We start from the raw sequence: 19,697 nt of genomic DNA on the forward strand, positions 1-19,697 counted from the left end.
CGGGGGTGATTCTAGAATCTCTAAATTCAAGCACATAATCAAGACTACTGCTTCTGTATAGAACTTCTTTAGTATATGCTGTTAAAGATACCAAACTTCAGAATATTGAACTCTGGCCCCAATTTGACTTCTCAGGTGTTTATTTTTTTAAAAAAAGTCAGTGCCTGTATTTTGAGTGTTGTTCTGATGTTCAAACCAACATTGAACTCTCCGATCACAATTAAACAAATGATTAGATCATTTAGTTAATTTCTGCATACAGTTTGACTATTGTCTTTACTGGCAAAAAAAGTTATCTTGAAAATCACTGCTATATCGTAGCCAAGTGTTCTGGGTTTCCCTTTTCTTTTTAAAGGTGCTATACCAGTTCTGATTTGCTTGTTCTTTAAGTAGTCTTGATGCCGTAAAAGTGTCATCCATTTTAGGTGTGAAGACACTTCACGGTACAGAAAAGCAGCTCATTCTAGTGGCTAATGCACACATGCACTGGGACCCTGAGTATTCTGATGTGAAACTAATCCAAACCATGATGATTATCTCTGAACTCAAAACCATTCTAGAGAAGTCAGCTGCTTCTCTTAGGCCAAACTGCCCTTCTGCAGATCCTAACTGCATCCCATTGGTGCTCTGCGCAGATCTCAATTCACTGCCAGATTCAGGTAAGACCATCAAGGACGATTTACTATGACTCCTATCTTTGTTGTGCTAATGAATTTGGAAAGAAAATCTGTTTTTTTTTGTGTTTTGAGTAAAGTCAACTCTTTGTTCCTCATAATTGAAATTCTTGCCCTTAAGTCCAGATCTGTTTTGTACATATGAGTAACCTTTTGTTAGAAAGAGTAGCTTCAGGACAAATAACACTAACCAAAATGGCATTGCAGGGAATAGATTCTGTTGTGTACAATATAATTAGATTCAACAATTTTTATTATTTTATACAGTTGATATTAAATTGTGTGTATATATAAGATCTAACATGGAGGTTATTGCAAGCGAATTGTAAATTGAAATTACTAGTATGTTCAGTCTATCAACTGCATTTATCTCTGATTGTTATGTAGGTGTTGTGGAATACTTAAGCACTGGGGGTGTTGCACAGAATCACAAAGACTTCAAGGAGCTGAGATACAATGAGTGTTTGATGAACTTCAGTTGTAATGGGAAGAATGGAACTTCTGATGGTAGAATTACTCATGATTTCCAACTCAAGAGTGCTTATGAAAACAACTTGATGCCTTACACAAATTACACTTTTGACTTTAAAGTAAGTAGTATGTTGCACTGCTTGTGGAATCCTTTTGTAGATAATGCTGATATTTTTCACAGTTAATTGTGAGGTATAAGGATTATATAACTGTTCTATTTTCATGCCTTTTCTGATGAGTGTTGAAGTGCTTAAACTTAAATTCTACGTTCACTAAAACAAACCGCGCATGCACTTTGGGAGAAAAATTGGCTCAAAAAGGTGTTTCTGAACAGTTTTATATCTAGCTTGTTTAACAATACAGGGAGGTGTGTTTTATACTCATTAATTCACTGTTTCAGATCTCAATTTCTGTTTTTTGAGAACATTTGTGGTCTGGAGCTGCCTTTTAATGATCTTGTATGTCTCACTATTTTCATTTTAGGGCACACTAATCTCCTTCGTAGAACTTTTATCTGAAGTATTCTGAAAATCCAAATACATCATATCCACTGATCTGTTCTCTTCAACTGTTCTAAATACTATATCCTCAAAATAACTTAAGTAGATTTGCCAACCATAATTTCCCTTTCATTGTCTGTTTTGACTTGGAAAATACTGTAACTGCCCAGTTGTCCTTTGCAATATACTCTGGCATTTTCCTTTCTCCTGATAATAGTCTAAGCAGTCTGTAATTTCCTGTTTTCTCTCTCCATCCTTTTTATAATATGTTGCATTTGCCACCCTCCATTTATTGGGTGTTTTCCAGAATCTGCAGAGTTCTTGAAGCTGACAGCCAACATGAGCTATTTCCATTACCTCCTTTTAGTACCCGAAATTATCATGCTGAAAGATTCACCAAGTTTCAGTCCAATATTTTGTTTTTTACTTAATATTAAGTTTTCTTAAATTCTTTTTCCCAATTCTGACAAAGAACCTTATTTCGGGCAGTAAGTCAACAGTAAGCATGTTGGTGGAATGATTGCCATCCTTCTCTACTTTCCTATAAGTTCCTGTCTTTTGCTTATAATGGCTCAATTTGAAGAGGTTCATTGGTGAAAATGAAAGTTTCACTATTAGATATGTGCCTTGTCAGAGATGTTGCATCAAATCTAAAATATTATTAGAGTGCTGCTTTATGTCCATATGTTTGTGTTAACTGAGTTAACACAAAATCTTAACATGCTGACAACCTAGTTTTTAAAACTTAGTTTGAGATGTACTTCTTATTTTGCAATTTTTCTTATGCAGTGTCTTATCACATGGTACATATTTTTGCTTAAGTCACATAATTTCGTGCTTTGTCACGTTCAGTCATGTGGTTGAGGACTCGGGTTGTGGTTTTATTTGAGATTGCTTGGCATCAAGCCAGGTCTATTGAAGCAGCTATTGGGTTTTCAACAAAACACACTTGGGAAGCACTGATGCCGTAATAATAAATATATCAATCACGAAAAAGAGGTTCACCGACATGGACCTGGACCTGCAAAATACTTTGTGCTCGTAACTTTTATCCCAAAGTGTGTTCTTCCCAAAGTTTCTCTGGCATTCAGCCAATGATTTGACCAAACCTGGTCACCATGTTCAATCACAGCCAATGGAGTTCATTGTAAACCACTCCCAAATGTTTATGCCAAGTCATAAACAGCCATATACCATGCTTCATATAAGGTAATAGTCATGCCAATATGTCTAGCAGACTATGACACCTCCCTTATTTGATCAACGTTGGAAGCTGCAAGTTACAGTTTACAGGACAAGTTCCAACAAGTCCTGGCTACAGTTTTTATTTCAGTAAGAGGTTAACCTAGCTTGATCCAAATCCCCAGCTCATTTGATTGTAGCCCTTAACCAATTTTGTAGCCACTTCTCTTGCTGGCCACCTGACCATATCTGGAATGTGATTGTCACTGCATGATCAATGGCTACAGCAACCTGGGAACAGGCAATAAAGCTGAAAATAATAACCCGGAATGACTCAGTAACACTTCTCCCCCCGCCCCCCCCCCCCCCCCCCCTCCTCCCCCCCACCGTGTTTAGAACACTCATGAATAATGTCGAGTGATTTGTTTCATCTGAGTAGTTGAAGAAAGTAGCTTGCCACTGGTTTCTCGAGGGCAGTTGGGGATGGGCAGTAAATGTTGCTGTGGTGCATGGTGTGTGGGCATTATGGACAATTTTTTGTTTTGTGAAATTGACATCATTGCCTTAAATGAGTCATGCCTGTTGGGACTTCAGACAACAGTTTAAGGAACAAGTTGGGGGATCCACTTGGAAAGGCAAGACTGACAGTAATCTGCATATTCATGAAGTTGGTATTGTTAACTGGATTAGGATTTTGCAATGCCACAAACTCTGTTGTATAAATGAAAATCTCACTTGCGCCAGTAGTAGCCATAATCAATTATAATGCTATCAGAAGCTATATCCTAACCTTTGACTCTCATGAAAGTGTCAAGAAGTTCTCTTTTTTGACTTTTTAAAAGTCTCCACCACTATCCCAACAGAAGAATGGATCTTCATTCTGGGGGTCTTGAATGCCAGAGTGTACTACCAATCTGATGTCTGTCTGGCGTGGGCCTTTGTCGGGAAAAACTGGATGAGATAAGCCAAGCAAATAGCATTTTCCGGTTGACCGATGTGCTTAGTATGGCCTAATGGTAAGCTGCACCATCTTCTGATAGGAGGACAAATACAAAACCACATGGAGTCATTCTAGGTCAAAGCACATCACCTCTCTGATTAAGTCACTGTCTGCATGTAACATTTAAGTGTTGATTGATGTGGCCAGACAAATTGTTGAATTGATTGATCTACCAAGGCATCGCAACCCATAAGGCCAAGAAGAAGGATAAATAATTTCCTACGAGTGATTATGCTGAGACTTTGATAACAAAGACCCCCAGCAGGTCAAAAGAAGTGTACAGATCAGTCGTCAGCACACTCTACTGCAGTGAGACCTAGTCTATGTATATCAGTGACACATCTAAGAATATTGAGACATTTCATCAGTTGTGTCTCTGCCATCACATCCAGATTCAATGAAAGGAATGTTGAACAAGTGCTATTGTCCTGCTTGAAGCCAGCTTCACATTCCAGAATCATTACTGCACAACTAACTGCAATGGACTGGGCAATGAGACTAGATAGCCAAAGAGCATTGTTTTCAGTGGATCCTGTATTCTCATTCGCAAATGTCAGAAAGTGAGGACTGCAGTTGCTGGAGATCAGAGTCAAGACTGTGCTGGAAAAGCACAGCAGGTCAGGCAGCATCAGGGAAGCAGGAGAATCGACGTTTCAGGCATAAACCCTTCATCAGGAACTTCTCACTCGCAAATGGCCAGCATTCATGGAAGATGAAAACTGCACCTCTGATTCACTGAAAACTTCTCCTCCTCAAAGTATGATAACATCAACATTAATGATGGGAGGAGCTTGCTACCAATCATTCAAAATGGCATAACTTATTGTTTAAGCTGCATCATTCTTTGAATCCTTGTAAAAAGATTGGTAACTTTGTTATTTGTTAATTTGCATTCTAACCTGGAGATAAACTGGATGTCTTTCAGTCTTGTGAAGATCTGACTTATTTCTTCTTTGAAAGATCAGTCATTTTGAACATTGAATCCAAAATAATATTTGCAAGAAGTCATGTGATCTCAGTTAAATGACCAGCAATCTATCTAGGGAGATGATTGCTAAGGTGTTTGCTGATTCAGTTTTGTGACTAGAGGTTTGGGGTTAGGGTCAGTGTTGGGGGAAGGGAAGGTTGGCAGCAATAGAGAGAGGGGGATCAAGATGCAGGTTCCCACAGGGGAAGAAGCAAATACTAGCAGATGTGATGTTGTCAGCGGTCTCAAAGCAGTCAAAGCTGGGAAGAAATCCTGAGAACCTGAGTTGGTGAAAAGAAAGCTTAAGGAGCAGAAACCTGTAGAGGTGTGGGAACAAACATTCGACAAGGCTGTGGAATACAGGAGTTTTGGCAATCCCATATTAAGAAATGGTGAATTGAATTAGCTTGTTTTAAGGAACTTCAATGCAAGATGCTTGTGTGGAGGTGTAGTAACTCTTCACTGATGTTTCAGTATCTATAAGGGTATTGCTGGGATAAATCTTTCTAATGTTTTAAAGAAATAATTTTCGTAGTTCCTGTGCGTTTTTATTATAGTCTTTCTTCTATATAATAAACTATCTTTGTTAAAGATACATTGGCAGCCTCTTGTGAATATGTTCAATGTCTGACCTTTTTTATAGTAAACAAAAGGAAATCAAAACTTGTCCATGAAGCCAGGTCTCACTGTGGGAACTGACTTGCCCAGTATTACCATGGGGTGATAACAGTTCAAGCACCTTATCAATGAGCTAGGAAAGCAACTGAAAAGAAAAAAAAAGCAAATCTTACATTCTGGTTTCCATTAACTACTTAGGATGCCCTTCCCCATGCGCCCAAAGATCTGGAAGTCATAACCAGTCTCTGTTTGATTTCATGAAGACCCTGCATTGATGCCATCCTTGAAATAAGGGATAATAACAGTGACACTTGAGGCAGACTAGCCTTTCATGGGTTACTCTTTAACCATCAGCAAAAAGTTTTCAACATTTTTTTTGACCCCGACACTCCTGTTTTATCTCTTTTTCTATTACCCCGACAATACCACCTAACTGTGGTAGTGCTTATTTTTTTCCCCAGCACCTATGTCGTGTGTGTGCACGTGTGAGACACAGTGAGAGACACAAGGTGAACAATTTTTTATTCAGTTTCCACCACCAGGAAGAAAAACACCCATGTGGCCACTGCCAAGCAGTGTCCTTATCAAAGGGCAATGCTGTGTGATCAAAGCAAAAGTGTATAATGTGAAGCTCACCCATTCCCAGTGAACCTGATGTGCTGCAGGGTCATCATTTTGGATACAAGGTAGCAATGTTAGGAATTTAATCTCACTAGTAACATGAAATCCTGTATTAGTTGGAGAAGAAAACAGAGTGAGTATAATACGGCATAATTTGGGGGAGGAGAACAGAAAGGCTAAAATGGGAAAAACCAGGGTAACGGTGTAAGAAGATGTTTGCAATTTTTAAAGCAAGTTACTTGACCGCATTGAGTTGTTATCTATAATTTTGCCTTATTTAACCAGTGCAGGAAAGTTCTGGACAGAGTAGTACCACCTGTCTTGTACTTAAAGCAATTTTGCCCAGGAGTCTTGATTTGTTATTTCAGGATCAATTGTTGTGGCCTTGGGGCTCACCATGGTAACAGCAACCGATTGCTTCCTGGGCAGGTGGTTACACCTTTTTGTGAGCCATGCAACAGAAACATTGCCCTACTAAGAGAAAACATTCTGTCTCTTCATTTACTCTCCCTCACCTTTCTCGACAAGCTGCTCCCTCTGCAGATGTCCTATTGAAAGGCAGGGGGGAAAAAAATCACCTTTTTGAGACAGTGAAAGGGTGACTCCTGAATTTGTGAACGAAAGATTGACAATTGATGGTGTTCACAGCCTTTTGTTACTAGTGAAAAATCAGGAGTCAAAAGAAAGCTGAAAGAAAATAACTCATCCACTGTGATTAGTCTTGCACTGGAAATGTACTCCTCTAACTTTCTTTTCTCTCCCTACCCATAATACCTGTCTTATCCTGTTACTTTGCATCTGTTCTTATGTTCATTGGATTTTTAAGAAAGGGGTAGAGTACATGTTATAGATTAGTAGCTAAATTTGTTTCCTTTTCCCCATTGGTCAAAAAAGTTTGATTTACAATGAAGTTATTTTCCTGATGATGGAAAGTACCTGAAGTGCATATTCTCAACTTTAGACAGTTAGGTAGAATTGATGATTAGGTACAATTTGGTGATTTAATTAAATTTTCACATTTGTGACAATCCCAGGAATAGTGAGGCTTGATTTTTAGTGCACTTCCCTGAGTGAATTTGACAACATTAAAAGACACTCTTTCTTCTGGTGGTTAAGGCTAACGTTTCATTTAAATAATGAATCATTTAGATTTTACCAGGGATACAATGTGAAAAGGAACAGAGCCCAATTAGATTTAAAGAGTGAAAGCATTTTTTAAAGCTAGAATAGTTTGAGATGATAGATTGAAGAAATGGGGACTGTTCTCCTTTAGAGCTAAGAACACCAAGAAGGCATCTAGTAGAAGTTTACAGTGTCGTGACATATACAGGGAGAAATGATTTTACCTTGTAAATGTATCAAAAATTCGAGAGCACAGATTTGAAAAGCAAACAAATGTGAGCTGAGAAGAAAACATTTACATACGAGCAGTTGGGATACAGAATACGCTGCTTGGAAATGTAGGCTTTCAAGAGGACATTGAATGATTATTTGAATAGTAATGTATAATGTTATAGGGGAAAGACAGGAAATAATGATGGGGAAAGTGAGGACTGTACATAGTGGAGATCAAAGTCAAAATGTGGCACTGGAAAAGCACAGGTCCAGTTAGCATCTGGGGAGTGGGAGAATCGACGTTTCGGGCATTAGCGAGGAAGGGCTAATGTGTGGGTTTGGAGGGGGGTATTGAGACATAAATAAGAAGGTGGGATTGAAGCTGAGAGAAGGTAGCTGGGAAGGCAATAGGTAGATGGAGGTGGGGATGGTGGTGATAGGTCGGAGGGGAGGGTGGAGCAGATAAGTAGGAAGGAAGATGGGCAGATAGCACCCCCCTCTTGAACTGCGCTGACTTGGAGGGGTGGGTCTGGGATGAGGTGGGGGAAGGGTCAATGAGGAAACTAGTGAAATCGACGTTGATATTTTGCGGTTGGAGGGTCCTAAGGCAGAAGATGAAATGTTCTTCCTCCAGGCGTTGGATGGTGTGGATTTGGCAGTGGAGGAGGCCCAGGACTTGCAAGTCTTTGGGACAGGAGGGGGAATTGAAGTGATTGTTTGATGCAGATGTCCCAGAGGTGTTCCCTGAAATGTTCCACAAGTTGGCATCCTGCCTCCCCAACGTAGAGGAGACCATATAAAGAGCAACAGACACAGTAGGTGAGGTGTTTGGGCGTGCAGAAAATCTCAGCCAAATATGGAAGGATCATTTGGGGCTATAGATGGAGGTGAAGGAGGAGGTGTAGGCAGAAGGGAAGGTGGAGGGTGGATTGGTGGGGGTGTAGACCTAACAAGCGTGTCACAAGGGAGTGGTCTCTGCTGAATGCTGATAGGGGTGGGGAGGGAAATATATATCTCTGGTGGTGGGGTCTGATTGTAGGTGGTGGAAATGGTGTTGGATAAATTGTATCCTGAGATTAATGGAATGGAAATTGAGGACTGGGGAGTGGTGGGGGTTCAAAGGCGGAGGTGTGGGAATTGGAGCAGACGTGCTGGAGGGCATTGTTGATCTCGTGGGCGGGGAAATTTGTGGCCTTTGAAATAGGAAGCCATCTGGGATGTCCTGGAGTGGAATTGCTCCTCCTGGGAGCAGGTACAGTGGAAGTGGAGGAATTAGGAGTAGCTGATAGTGTTATAGGAGTGGGGAATCGAGGATGTCTAGTCCATGTAGCTGAGTGATTGGTGGGTTTGAAGTAGATGTCAATGTTGAGTCGTTCATCGGAGATTGAGACGGAGAGGTCCAGCAAGGGGAGGGAGGTGTCTGAGATGGTCAGATTGGAAGGTGCTCATGAAGTTAATGAACTGTTTAATCTCCTCATGGAGGATGAGGTGGCTCTGATGGTCATTAATGCAGTGGAGGAAAAGCTGAGTAATGGTGCCAGTGTAACTGCGGAAGAATGACTGTTCCATGTATCTGACGAAGAGGCAGGCATAGCTGGCGCCCATGGCTATCCTTTTTGTCTGGAGGAAGTGGAAGGACTTGAAGGAGAAGATGTTGTGGGCGAGGACCAGTTCCGTCAATTTTGCATGAGTGTATTGGTGGAGGGATACTGGTTGGGTTGGCGACAGATGTCTTTGCCGTGGTAAATGGATGTGTACAGGAATTGGATGTCCATGGTGAAGATGAGGCATTGTGGGCCAGAGGAACAAAACTTGTGGAGGGCATGGGTGGTGTCCCAAATGTATATGGAGAGTTCATGGACCAAGGGGGACAGGACGATGTCAGGATACAAGGAGGTAGGAGCAGACAGAGACACAAACCAGTTGGCCCATTGTATTTTGCGTATCAGGTAGAATCATGCGGTGCAAGGTTCCCGGACTGAGGTTGGAGGCTGTGGATGGGAGATCCCCTGAGGTGGTGAGGTTGTGGATGGTCTGGGAGATGATAGTTTGGTGATGGGAGAAGAGATCATGGTCGAGGTGACAGTAGGAGGAGGTGTCCATGAGCTGTTGCAAGTAATGATGCTCATTTGAAGAGCTAGTGCAGACACACTGAGTTGAATGGCCTTCTCCTGCGGTTTTGCACTTTAGAGTGCTGTGCCATGCTCCACACATGGGAAGGATAATGAAACTTCAGGTGTATTTGCTGGGGTACATCTGCTTTGTATAAATGCAAATGAGTTTTGTAAGTAAGAACCGGAAAACACTATCTCTGTCTCTCATGGGCATTTGCTTTACCTCCAAAGAAATGCCTAGTGACAAAGAAGTTTGAAACAACAATTGTTCACTGCTTAAGATCCACAAACTTTGCCACAGCAAAGCTAAACAATCAAGGCTGATTTTAGTTAAAGTCCAAAGCTTTAAGAATTTTAACCTGCTACTGCCATTACCTTCTCTATATCTTCACCTCCTTTCCCTAAACTGTTTTTGAATGTGTTTAATATCCTTTTTTTTAGTGATGATTTGGAGTTTGGTACCCATGGGGATGGCTTCAATCGGGACCTTGGGTTCATGTCACACTACATGCATTGCACCATACGTACAGACACAACACTGCATGCAGTCCCTCTCTCATACACTCACACATATACTCCCACACACACCCTCTCTCAGACTTGCACTTCTTAATACTTACTTACACTGACACATATACACGGTCTCTCACAGGTACTCATAACCTTCTCCCCCCCCCCCCCCCCCCCCCCCCCCCCCAAATGTGTGCACATGCACACGCACGCTGTCACACCCACAACCCTACATACATACACAAGTTTGAGGGGTAAGTTGCAGAATTATATTTTACTTTGCTCAAAAATTGCATGAATCCATATAAGGTTGTGTAAATCTGTTGTTTAGATCAGAATCAGTCTGACCATTGTGACACAGCCTCACGTTGGAAGCTAACACCTTCAGTACATTATCTGGGCTGACGTGACACCAATTGTTAAAAGTTCCCTGCAGAATGTCACTTTTAAAAAAAGTTTTGCAATTTACATATGAAAGAATTAAAACCAACATGGTCATTCTAAAAGATGCGAGACTTAACAAACAATCCAGATCTTTTTCAATATAATTTCAGTTACATCACACTAAACGTTTGCTATAAATTCTGTGTCTTACAATCATATTCTCCACAACCACCTGGTGAAGAAGCAGCGTTCCGAAAGCTAGTGCTTCCAAATAAACCTGCTGTACTATAATCTGGTGTTGTGATTTTTAACTTTTTTTTTAAAGTAAGTAGTTGAATTCTTTTCATTGAGGAAAAGCTTCTTCGTTTATATCTAGTTATCTAAAGTACTTTGTTTGAAGTTTTGATAGCTGTGTGTTTAAAAATATATTTGCTGTGACTGACTGAAAGGGAAGTTTTTAAAAAAAAAGTGAGGAGCTGATCCACTCGTCATCTTTTGTAACACTTTTTTTTTGAAAAATTGAGCACCGTGTCTAAAGCTCTTGGGTAGTTCCCTGCATACTTTCAACCTGCTTGGTAAAACTCCAAAGCATATGGGATACTGTCAGGATCCTGACCCGACGTAACTTTTAACTCCCTTCCTTCATATATCCTAGCCCACCTCCACTTGCCTGGGCACCACTGGTGATTTGGGCTTCTCATGAGTGTCATATCATATGGTAGCACTCCTTTCAATAACATTGGTCTCTAGCTGGCAGCCCTCAATGGGTGGGACTTCCATTCTGGGGTCTGTGTTTTGGGCAAAGTGGTAACTTTGTAATATGTCTCTGCTTTGTCCTCAGGTCAATGCTCTTAAAAATATTACCTTCAAGTAGCGTTATGATCCGAGCTGATGTTACTACTGGACAAATCTGATCCCATAATGAAATCTGGCTTCAGAGATCATAGATGATATTAAATTTATGAATCTGTAAATAAAATGTATGCGCACAATGCTACTAATTTTTATTCTTGAAAGTTTAATATCTGCTTTCTTGACTATTCGCACAATTGAGGATGAAATTTCTTAGCTTAAAATACCCTTTCGAGTTTCTAACCAAACATTTTTGGCCTTGAATTTTCAAACTAAAACCGTTTAAACTATGATAACTTACTTCCTAACTGTTCTGAATGAATGAATTTCTCCCAAGTTGATATGTACCTAATACTAGCATAGTCTTCTGTGAACTGAGGGGAAAAAAATTTTCCAATCTGTTGGTTTTCCCTAAGCAAAGAAAAAAAATTCTTCTGAACTGGGAAGCCTTTTTAGTAATTTTTTTTCCCTTTCCCGTTCTCCCTCTACCTCTGTCACACACTATAAAACTCTCAATACAAACAAGCTCAAATTATCACTCAATGTGGTGCCAGTCACCTGCAATTTTGATTTATACTGGTTTATGATTATGACTCCAGAAAGACTGAAGTTATTTTAACCTTTCATATAAATAGACCACAACCCACTTACTATTAGTTTGAGCTCCAAATTCTAAAATATATATTAGCATTTGCACACCTTTCATCTCGAGAATAGCATGCAAATCCACAATTCATGTCAACTTGGGCTACTCTTGGATTTGCACTAGTAGTTAGTTGGGAGTGAGATTTTCAACTTGCTCTCTTTTGTCTTCCTATTTCTTTATGCTACCTTTCAGTTTTTGACAACATTATGTAATACAATGGCAACCATTTTCTTTTACTGTGCTAACATAAACTCATTCAAGGTAACTGGGTGCATGTTCACATTAGTAAGTATTTTGCTGAAATAAAAATGTAAAATGCTAGTAATACTCAGCTTTTATGAGGTGCATACAGTTGCACAAGTAAAGTCTGAAGGAATGATCTGTGACCTCAAGAACATTATATCCTCACTTCTTTTCAAAAAGCCATGTTCTCAATGCATCAGCTGTTACCTTTTTATTTCATAATATTCTTGCTAAGGATGATGGAAACAACAGCCTACTTTTAGTAGGATCATTAACTGAAACATTACTTTTTTTTCTCCTTCACAAATGCCCCCTGACCTGCTGAGCATTTCTAGCACTTTCTGTCTTAATTTTAGATTTCCAGAAGCATCATTCTCACTAATATTTTTTTCTATGTGGACTTCTGAGGTCCATCCATGGCTGCGACTTCAAGAACTGGAAGTCACTGACGTGAAGTGTCAATGTGACAGTCAGGGTGTAGACCCTCAGTGTGTGTGCTGCCATGAAACTTAGAGAATGTTGGTTTCAAGTAGTATGTTCTTGTTTTGTTGATCTATTAATGTGGTATCCCTTTGTTTTGTTTCCCAGGGTGTTATCGACTACATTTTTTATTCCAAGACTCTGATGAACGTATTGGGTGTTCTTGGCCCTTTGGATCCTCAGTGGCTTGTGGACAATTCTATCACTGGATGTCCACATCCTCATATCCCCTCTGACCACTTCTCACTGTTAATACAGCTTGAACTTCAGCTTTCCTTGCCACCATTGATGAATGGTGTACATTTACCCAGCAGGAGGTAGTGGATCCCTATCCTGGAAACGCTGCCTACTTTTACGGACATGTACAGTTGTAAAGTCAAAGTATGAAGGAGTGAAGTATGGCCTGTAAAATCTTTATTTGTTGTTTTTTTTAAACAAAAAATGTATGTATTCTGTATGTTTCAAGTATATTGTTTATTTCACAATTAACATTTAAGGCTGGAACAAACAAACTTGAAAAGGTTTATTACTCAGACCTTTGGAGACACTGGAGATGACATTCCTTGCAACTCTGAATGCATTGTATTATAATACTGTGTGTCAAGTGTTTGGATTTTACTGTTGGATTATGTACATAATCTGGCATTGCAACAACGGAGTTACATGCTTTACAAGATGGTGCCATTTACTACTTCTCCAAAGACCAACAAACAGAACATCTTCAGATGTTTGTTCTGAGCTTTACTCCTGCCCTTTTTATTTAGATCTGTTCATCAATCATGACTGAAATCATAGTCATTTCACAGGTTTGTGTGAGAACTTTTGATGTATGCCTTTCTATTTGTTTATTCTTGATTTTCTTGCCTGTGTCAGTCATACGTTTTTTCATACTTCACTTAGTTCTTTGGTGCTTCTCTTTTCAACTTTTGATGGCTGATCAACAGTTCACCTTGCCTGTCTGGCTCCCTGTCACAATTAAGTGGAATCTTTCTTGGGCTGATCCGGAGTCAAGAGACAATTAAAACCAAAAGGTGGAGGTGCTGGCCAGGAGACTGGGTTGGTTCTGTGACTTGAGATGACATTAACCTATTTTGCTCAGAATGAGATTCATAACTGGTTTCATGAAAGAGGATACCTGTTGCTTATTGATCTGAATAGAGAGAAAGAGAGACGTAGACAGAGGGTTCAAATTTTCCAAACTGTTTGAGCGTGTATTACAGCTAATGAAAATGAACTGTCGAATTTTAAATTTATCCTATTGCTTTATAAAGCCTTTTTGTAAAAAGAAAAGAACTACCATTTCGATTGTTTGTCTTCCCAATTGAACTGGTAATAATTTGCTCCTTTTTGGGGAGAAGGATGCTCGTGGACATAACTGTCAATGGCTGCTTTGTCATCAGCCAGTCAAAGGTACAATTCAATGTTGGTCTACTGGGCAAGATCGCATTTTCTACTCTACTATGAATTAAATATGCAGTGAACAGTGATTTGAGGTGTATCATAAATAATTTAAGCATGAAGTCAGGTAAAGCACCGAAAAGGTTACTGTACTAAATAAGCACCATCTGATGGTCGTTAATTCTCATGTTGTACTCCAACAACCTACTGCACTTTATAAAGAAATTGGGTTTTCATTGATGCAGTATATAATTTATAAGTCTAATGAACCCTCTCAACTATATCCTAACCCCATTTAAAATAATTACTGCATTTTAAGAACCCACTTTGAAAGTTTTTTGAAATCTGCCAGACAGCATATCTTCTGATGTGTAAAATCTGATTTTTTTTTAAGTTTAATATATAATGCTAGTATTACATCAAATAAAGTTCATAAGTCAACAAGGTCTAGTTTTAGAATTTACCAATAACCACCTTTTGATATCTGACTGGATTCTTGACTTCAAGATTGTTTATTTGAAATCTGAAGCTTTAAGTCAGCACTTTAATTCTGCAACCTCACAACCTTTAAGGACATGAAGTGCGGAGCAATGAGAATGAAAGAAACTGGAGGCACCAATTAAATTTCAAACTTTTTTGTTTTGAAATCACTTCAGGTGTAAAAATTTGAACTTTTTAGACACTTTTTTTAAAATTCCAAGACTTCATGTCCTTAAAAATATTTGAAGTCCTTGCTTGTTAAAACACTTCCTTCATGCATTTCTTTTAATAACTACAAGCAATATTAACTTACCATACTTCACTCCCAATATTTTGTCAGATCAGTTTGTATAAAATGGAATTTAAAATTTACCTATAATGGTTGTATATGAACTACAAAGGAGCCCAATAACTGGATTTTTCGCTTTGTTTTTTATAATTGAAGAGGAAAACAGTTTTTGGGAAAGCTTACTGTTAATAGCTGCAAATTTTGTCTGCTTTCAATATAAAAAGGATCAAGACACTGTTGCAAGAGGATGTTCATCAGGTTTTCTTTGCTTCTGTAAGCATTTTTCCAGAGTTTCAACAACAGTGTACTTTAAAAATAGCTAAGTGAGGGAAAGAACATTTTAAGAAAAATGAAATGGAGATGATCGTAAGTTTGTTGTGTGTGTTTATCTTAATTGTTCAGGCAAAAAAAATAAAGAAAGCACAGTCAGATTCATGTACGTTTCTGTTATGTTTTGTCCCTCGTTTCATAACAACGTGCCTCATTCAATTTGCTCAAGCAGCTGCACTGCCCAAGCAAGCAGAGAAAACCTGACAGGCCTTCTCCAGGCAACTTTTAAAATTCTATACAATAAATCTGTTAAGATTTGTGAGATTTTATGTAAGAAAAATCACAAAAAACAACTTAAAAACAGTTTTGTACAAGCTCTGTAATGTGTTTAACTTCGGTGTAAGGAGTGTGGGACATTGGAAACCGCGTCATAAGTCAGATATGGCACAACGATTTCTGAGACAAGCTTTATTTCTGTCTCATTCCCAGCACGGCTTGTCTTTTGTTTTTTTTTGTGTAATGCAGGAGTGTACTACCTTTAGCGACAAAGCCTGCAAATGCGTAAAGGTTTTTGTCACTTCTTGGGTATTGTGCATTTTGATGTGGAGAGATTCTTTTTCTTGTTCAGTACCCTTCACTCCCTTATCAAATGTACTTACTAGCTCTCAATGGATTGAAAAGCTACTGAATTCCAGTCTTGCAAGGTTTCATATCACTCAGTACATATTGGATAATGTCATTTAAAATGGAGTACGGGTCTCATGACTTAAGATAGTCACAAAAACAGGTTTTTGTAATAGCAATTATATATTTCTATGAATTGTATATGGCAGCCTGATAATCACTAAGCTGCAGATAACCAAAAAAAAAGTGCTTATTTAAAACCATAAAGCGCTATCAAAAATACACCATGATATTGGCCTTTAACACACGTACTTTTACAGTTCAATAAAGGAGCGCTACAGAATTGACCTACTTAAGTGGTGGGCTCTCCAGCCACACACACTCTTGGCAATTTATAAGTAACTGCTGGCATTTTTAAATTGAATCAGACTTTGAAAGTTGGTGACAAGTTGCACTTTTGGTTAGATCTAGCGAAATCGGATTTGTTAATACCTAAATTAACAAGTAAAATGTTTGTGATTTTTTTTGGTGGATTGGAGCCGCCTCCTCACTAACCACCCACACACATGCGCGCACACACACCCCTCCACACCCCTACAAAAACGGTATTGGGCCAAGAATAAATTCTGATGGTAGATGACAAATTGGTTCAGAGTGTTTGCATGTTGTATATCAGTGGTAGAAGATTTGAGGTGTTGTTGAAATGATTCTAGCTAAAGAAATTCTATCCTGCAGACAGCTAGAAAGGATGCTCATTTAACATTTTTATTTCACTGCATTTGGGCTCTAATTTGGAAAGTGGAAATAGATTTAAAAACAAAAGATTTTGGACATTAAATTCCAATAAAGTTTTTAAAAAAAATACTTTTGGGTATAATTATTGGGAAGGGACAGTGAGATTTTAGAGTGTTGTGTAGTTAAATGTTAGTTAAATTACTGGGGGATTTTTAGATGTTGCGTTATTTATGTGCAACACCAAAAAACAAATGAGTGATATGATTCTTTTTGAGACCCATGGTGCTTCTGTCTGCAAAACTTTGCCTGTATTGTATTAAAGGATTATAGTTTGTAAATGTGGTAGCAATGATTTAGTTTTTTTTAAAAAACGTGAATCAGACATTTTCAGCATTTGACCACCTTTATTTTTTTAACATCCTTTTTAAAAAATATATATATAGTTTTTGCTATTAGAAATTTATCATGGTGGTTAATAGGAAATGAAAGTGGACTGTGTTGCATCACCAGTGTCTGTATAGAACCATTGGTCACTGGATAATGTTTATTTCCCTGAAGTCTGAGCAGTTGGATGTTATTTTTCTTTCTTTCTTTCCAACACCCAACAATCTTTCTTTTTTATTTTTATAGATTATTTCTTCCTGAACACTCTGCAAAGGATAAAAATGTAAGGGTTTAGTAAAAGTAAATTGCCTCTTACTGATGTGATGGGTGCTATTTTACTTGAACTAAATAACATGAAGAAGTTTTTGAATTTTCACCAGCTATTCTTTTTTCTTTTATTAAAATCAGTCCAAAAGTGAAAGTGCTTAATTTACAGAAGTATTTTTGCATTATCCAATCTGCTTTAGATTTATGTTTTGTCTCCAGTTATTTAACTACAATGGAAATATACCAACTAAGCCAGTAACTGTACTCTCTATCTATCTCTGAACTTGTGACAGCTCAGCAGAGATGCTTCACTTGTACTACTATGTGAAAGATTTAAAAAGATGAGTATTTTTCCATATGGAGTTCGGGTACTGCTCTCAATGTATGGGGCTAAATTATGTCTGCTTGTTCCCTTGCACCTGTGTAGTTTCTTTTTTCTTTTCTTTGACTAGGCAATAAATGGTCATTTGAAAATTATTCTTTGGTGTTTAATGAGTCAAACCTACAAGGGAGAACAACATTGAGGCTTCTATCTACCTCCTCTTAAAATTAATGAGTTAATTTGATTTCCACACTTTTTGGGAGTAATGTAGTATAATTAATTTATCGGGTGAATAATCCAGAAACCTGGACCAATGATCAAGTTCAGATCGCTCCTTGACAGCTGTAGAGTTTATATTCATGTAAATAAATCTGGAGTAAAATGTCAGTATCAGTAATCATGACCAGGAAACTACTACATCATCATGAAAACCTATCTGCATTACTAATGCCCTTTTAGGTAAAATTATGTGCCCTCTGTGCTTTGGTCTGGCCCTATGTAATGCTAGACTTGCAATAATGTGCTTTGACTCTTAATTACGCTCTGAAGTGGCTGAACAAAGCATGGAATTAAATTTGAAAGTTTTAAGTGATAATTGTTATTGGGCAACCTGTGAATGAATTTAGAAATGTTATGGTATGCAAACAATGACCTTATTTTATCTGGTGTTCTAAAGCCAAAACTATCAAGTTTTGATGTTTGTTTAGTCTCTAAATTTTCCTTTGTGCTGTTGTCACTTCATTTGCTACTGTGTTGGGACAAAGTTATTGCAGAATTAGAACAGGTAATTTATTTCCAACTGTATCAAAGATAAAATAAAGGCATACATATAATACCCCAGGGGTGACATTTTTCAAAAAAATCTCTTCTGGGGCATTGTCTCTCATCAGTTTTATGCTTTGACTGATTAATAATATTCATATTGCATGGTTCTGACCTATGTTGATTTCTTTTTCTTTTTCCCTCTTTTTTTTTCCCCAAGGCTAGTGGTGGACTTTTCTACCATAGGAGAGAAAAACATTACAGGTTGGTTTCCTGCACTTTGGAAAGTTGATAGAAGTCACAAGTACAAATGTCACAGGGCTTAGGTAGAGAATGCCCATTCAAAATTTCGTGTTATGCGGTTTTGGTCATTGCTTGCAATCTGAATAATGAATTGTTGGAACATCTGTCATTTTAAAAAGTCTGCAGATGGCTGTCTTTTAAGTTGAAGATGCATCTCATCTATGGTTGAGGGTAGCAAAGACTTGTGTATTTGTTTGAGAAGTTCATACAATAGTACAGTGCCGAAGAAGTCTTTCAGCCCAAATGTGGGAAATACCTGACCTTCCAATGTAATCCTTTCTAGCAGCACTTGGACCCATAGCCCTGAATGTTATGACATGACAAGTATTCATCCAGGGACGTCTTAAGGATGTAAGGCAACTTGCCTCTACCACCCTCTCAGGCAGCGTATTCCAAACAGCCACCACTCGACAAGTTTTAAAAAAAGGTTTTCCCACCCCCTGCCAAACCTCCCTCACTCTCTCCTTTAATCCCATGTCACCTTGTAAATGACCCTTCAACGAAGAGGAACAGCTGCTCCTTATCTATTCTGTCCTTATCTGTCATAACCTTGTATACCTCAATCCTATTGCCCCTAGGTCATCTTGCTCCAGTGAAAACAACTCCAGCCTATCCACATTTTTCTCAGAACTTAAACTTTCTTTTCCAGGCAGCATCCTGGTGAATCTCATCTGCTCCTCAAACCACATCCTCCCTGCCCCGTGCAATCACATTCTTCGTATAATGAGGTGACCAGAACTACACACAATACTCTCTAGCTGAGGTCTCAGCAAAGTTTTTATACAATTCCATCGTGACTTCCCTATTTTTGTAAACTATGCCTCAATTGATAAAGACAAGTGACCAGTATGCCTCTTGTGCCACCCTACGAACATGCCCTTCCATCTTCAAAGATCTATGGGCAAACTTGCCAAGGTGACTTGGCTCCACAGAACTTCCTCGTGTCATGCCATTCATTTGAATGCTTATCAAATTACTCCTTCCAAAGTGTATCACCTCATAGTTTTCAGGGTTGAATTCTAACTGCCACTTATCTGCCCATGTGACCATCTCGACACTCAACCTTCTGTTAAGCCCCTGACCAATCTTTGTATTATCCAAAAATGAAGTAATTCAACCTTAGTCATCTGTCCTTTATATAAATGCTGAATAATAGGAGACCCAGTTCAGACCCCTGTGGCATGCTGCAGCCACTGGCTTCCAATCACTCAAGTAACCTTTTTTCATTACCCTCTGTCTTCTAAAACTGAGCCAATTCTGAATCCA

The 19,697-nt window shown here is 38.7% G+C and overlaps 1 protein-coding gene across 2 annotated transcripts in view; it reads left to right on the top strand.

The window, feature by feature from the left end:
* Nucleotides 1-17,502, top strand: part of cnot6l (CCR4-NOT transcription complex, subunit 6-like) — a 98,997-nt gene extending 81,495 nt beyond the window's left edge. For both annotated transcript variants that reach the window (XM_060826357.1, XM_060826366.1), the window contains exons 10-12: nt 426-659; nt 1,062-1,264; nt 12,706-17,502. In XM_060826357.1, the coding sequence (XP_060682340.1) occupies nt 426-659; nt 1,062-1,264; nt 12,706-12,918 (650 nt within the window). In that variant the 3' untranslated portion in view covers nt 12,919-17,502. The remainder of the gene's footprint in view (nt 1-425; nt 660-1,061; nt 1,265-12,705) is intronic.
* Nucleotides 17,503-19,697: the final 2,195 nt, after the last annotated feature.

This window comes from Hemiscyllium ocellatum, chromosome 1 (genome assembly GCF_020745735.1).
Source record: "Hemiscyllium ocellatum isolate sHemOce1 chromosome 1, sHemOce1.pat.X.cur, whole genome shotgun sequence".
Lineage (NCBI taxonomy): Eukaryota > Metazoa > Chordata > Chondrichthyes > Orectolobiformes > Hemiscylliidae > Hemiscyllium > Hemiscyllium ocellatum.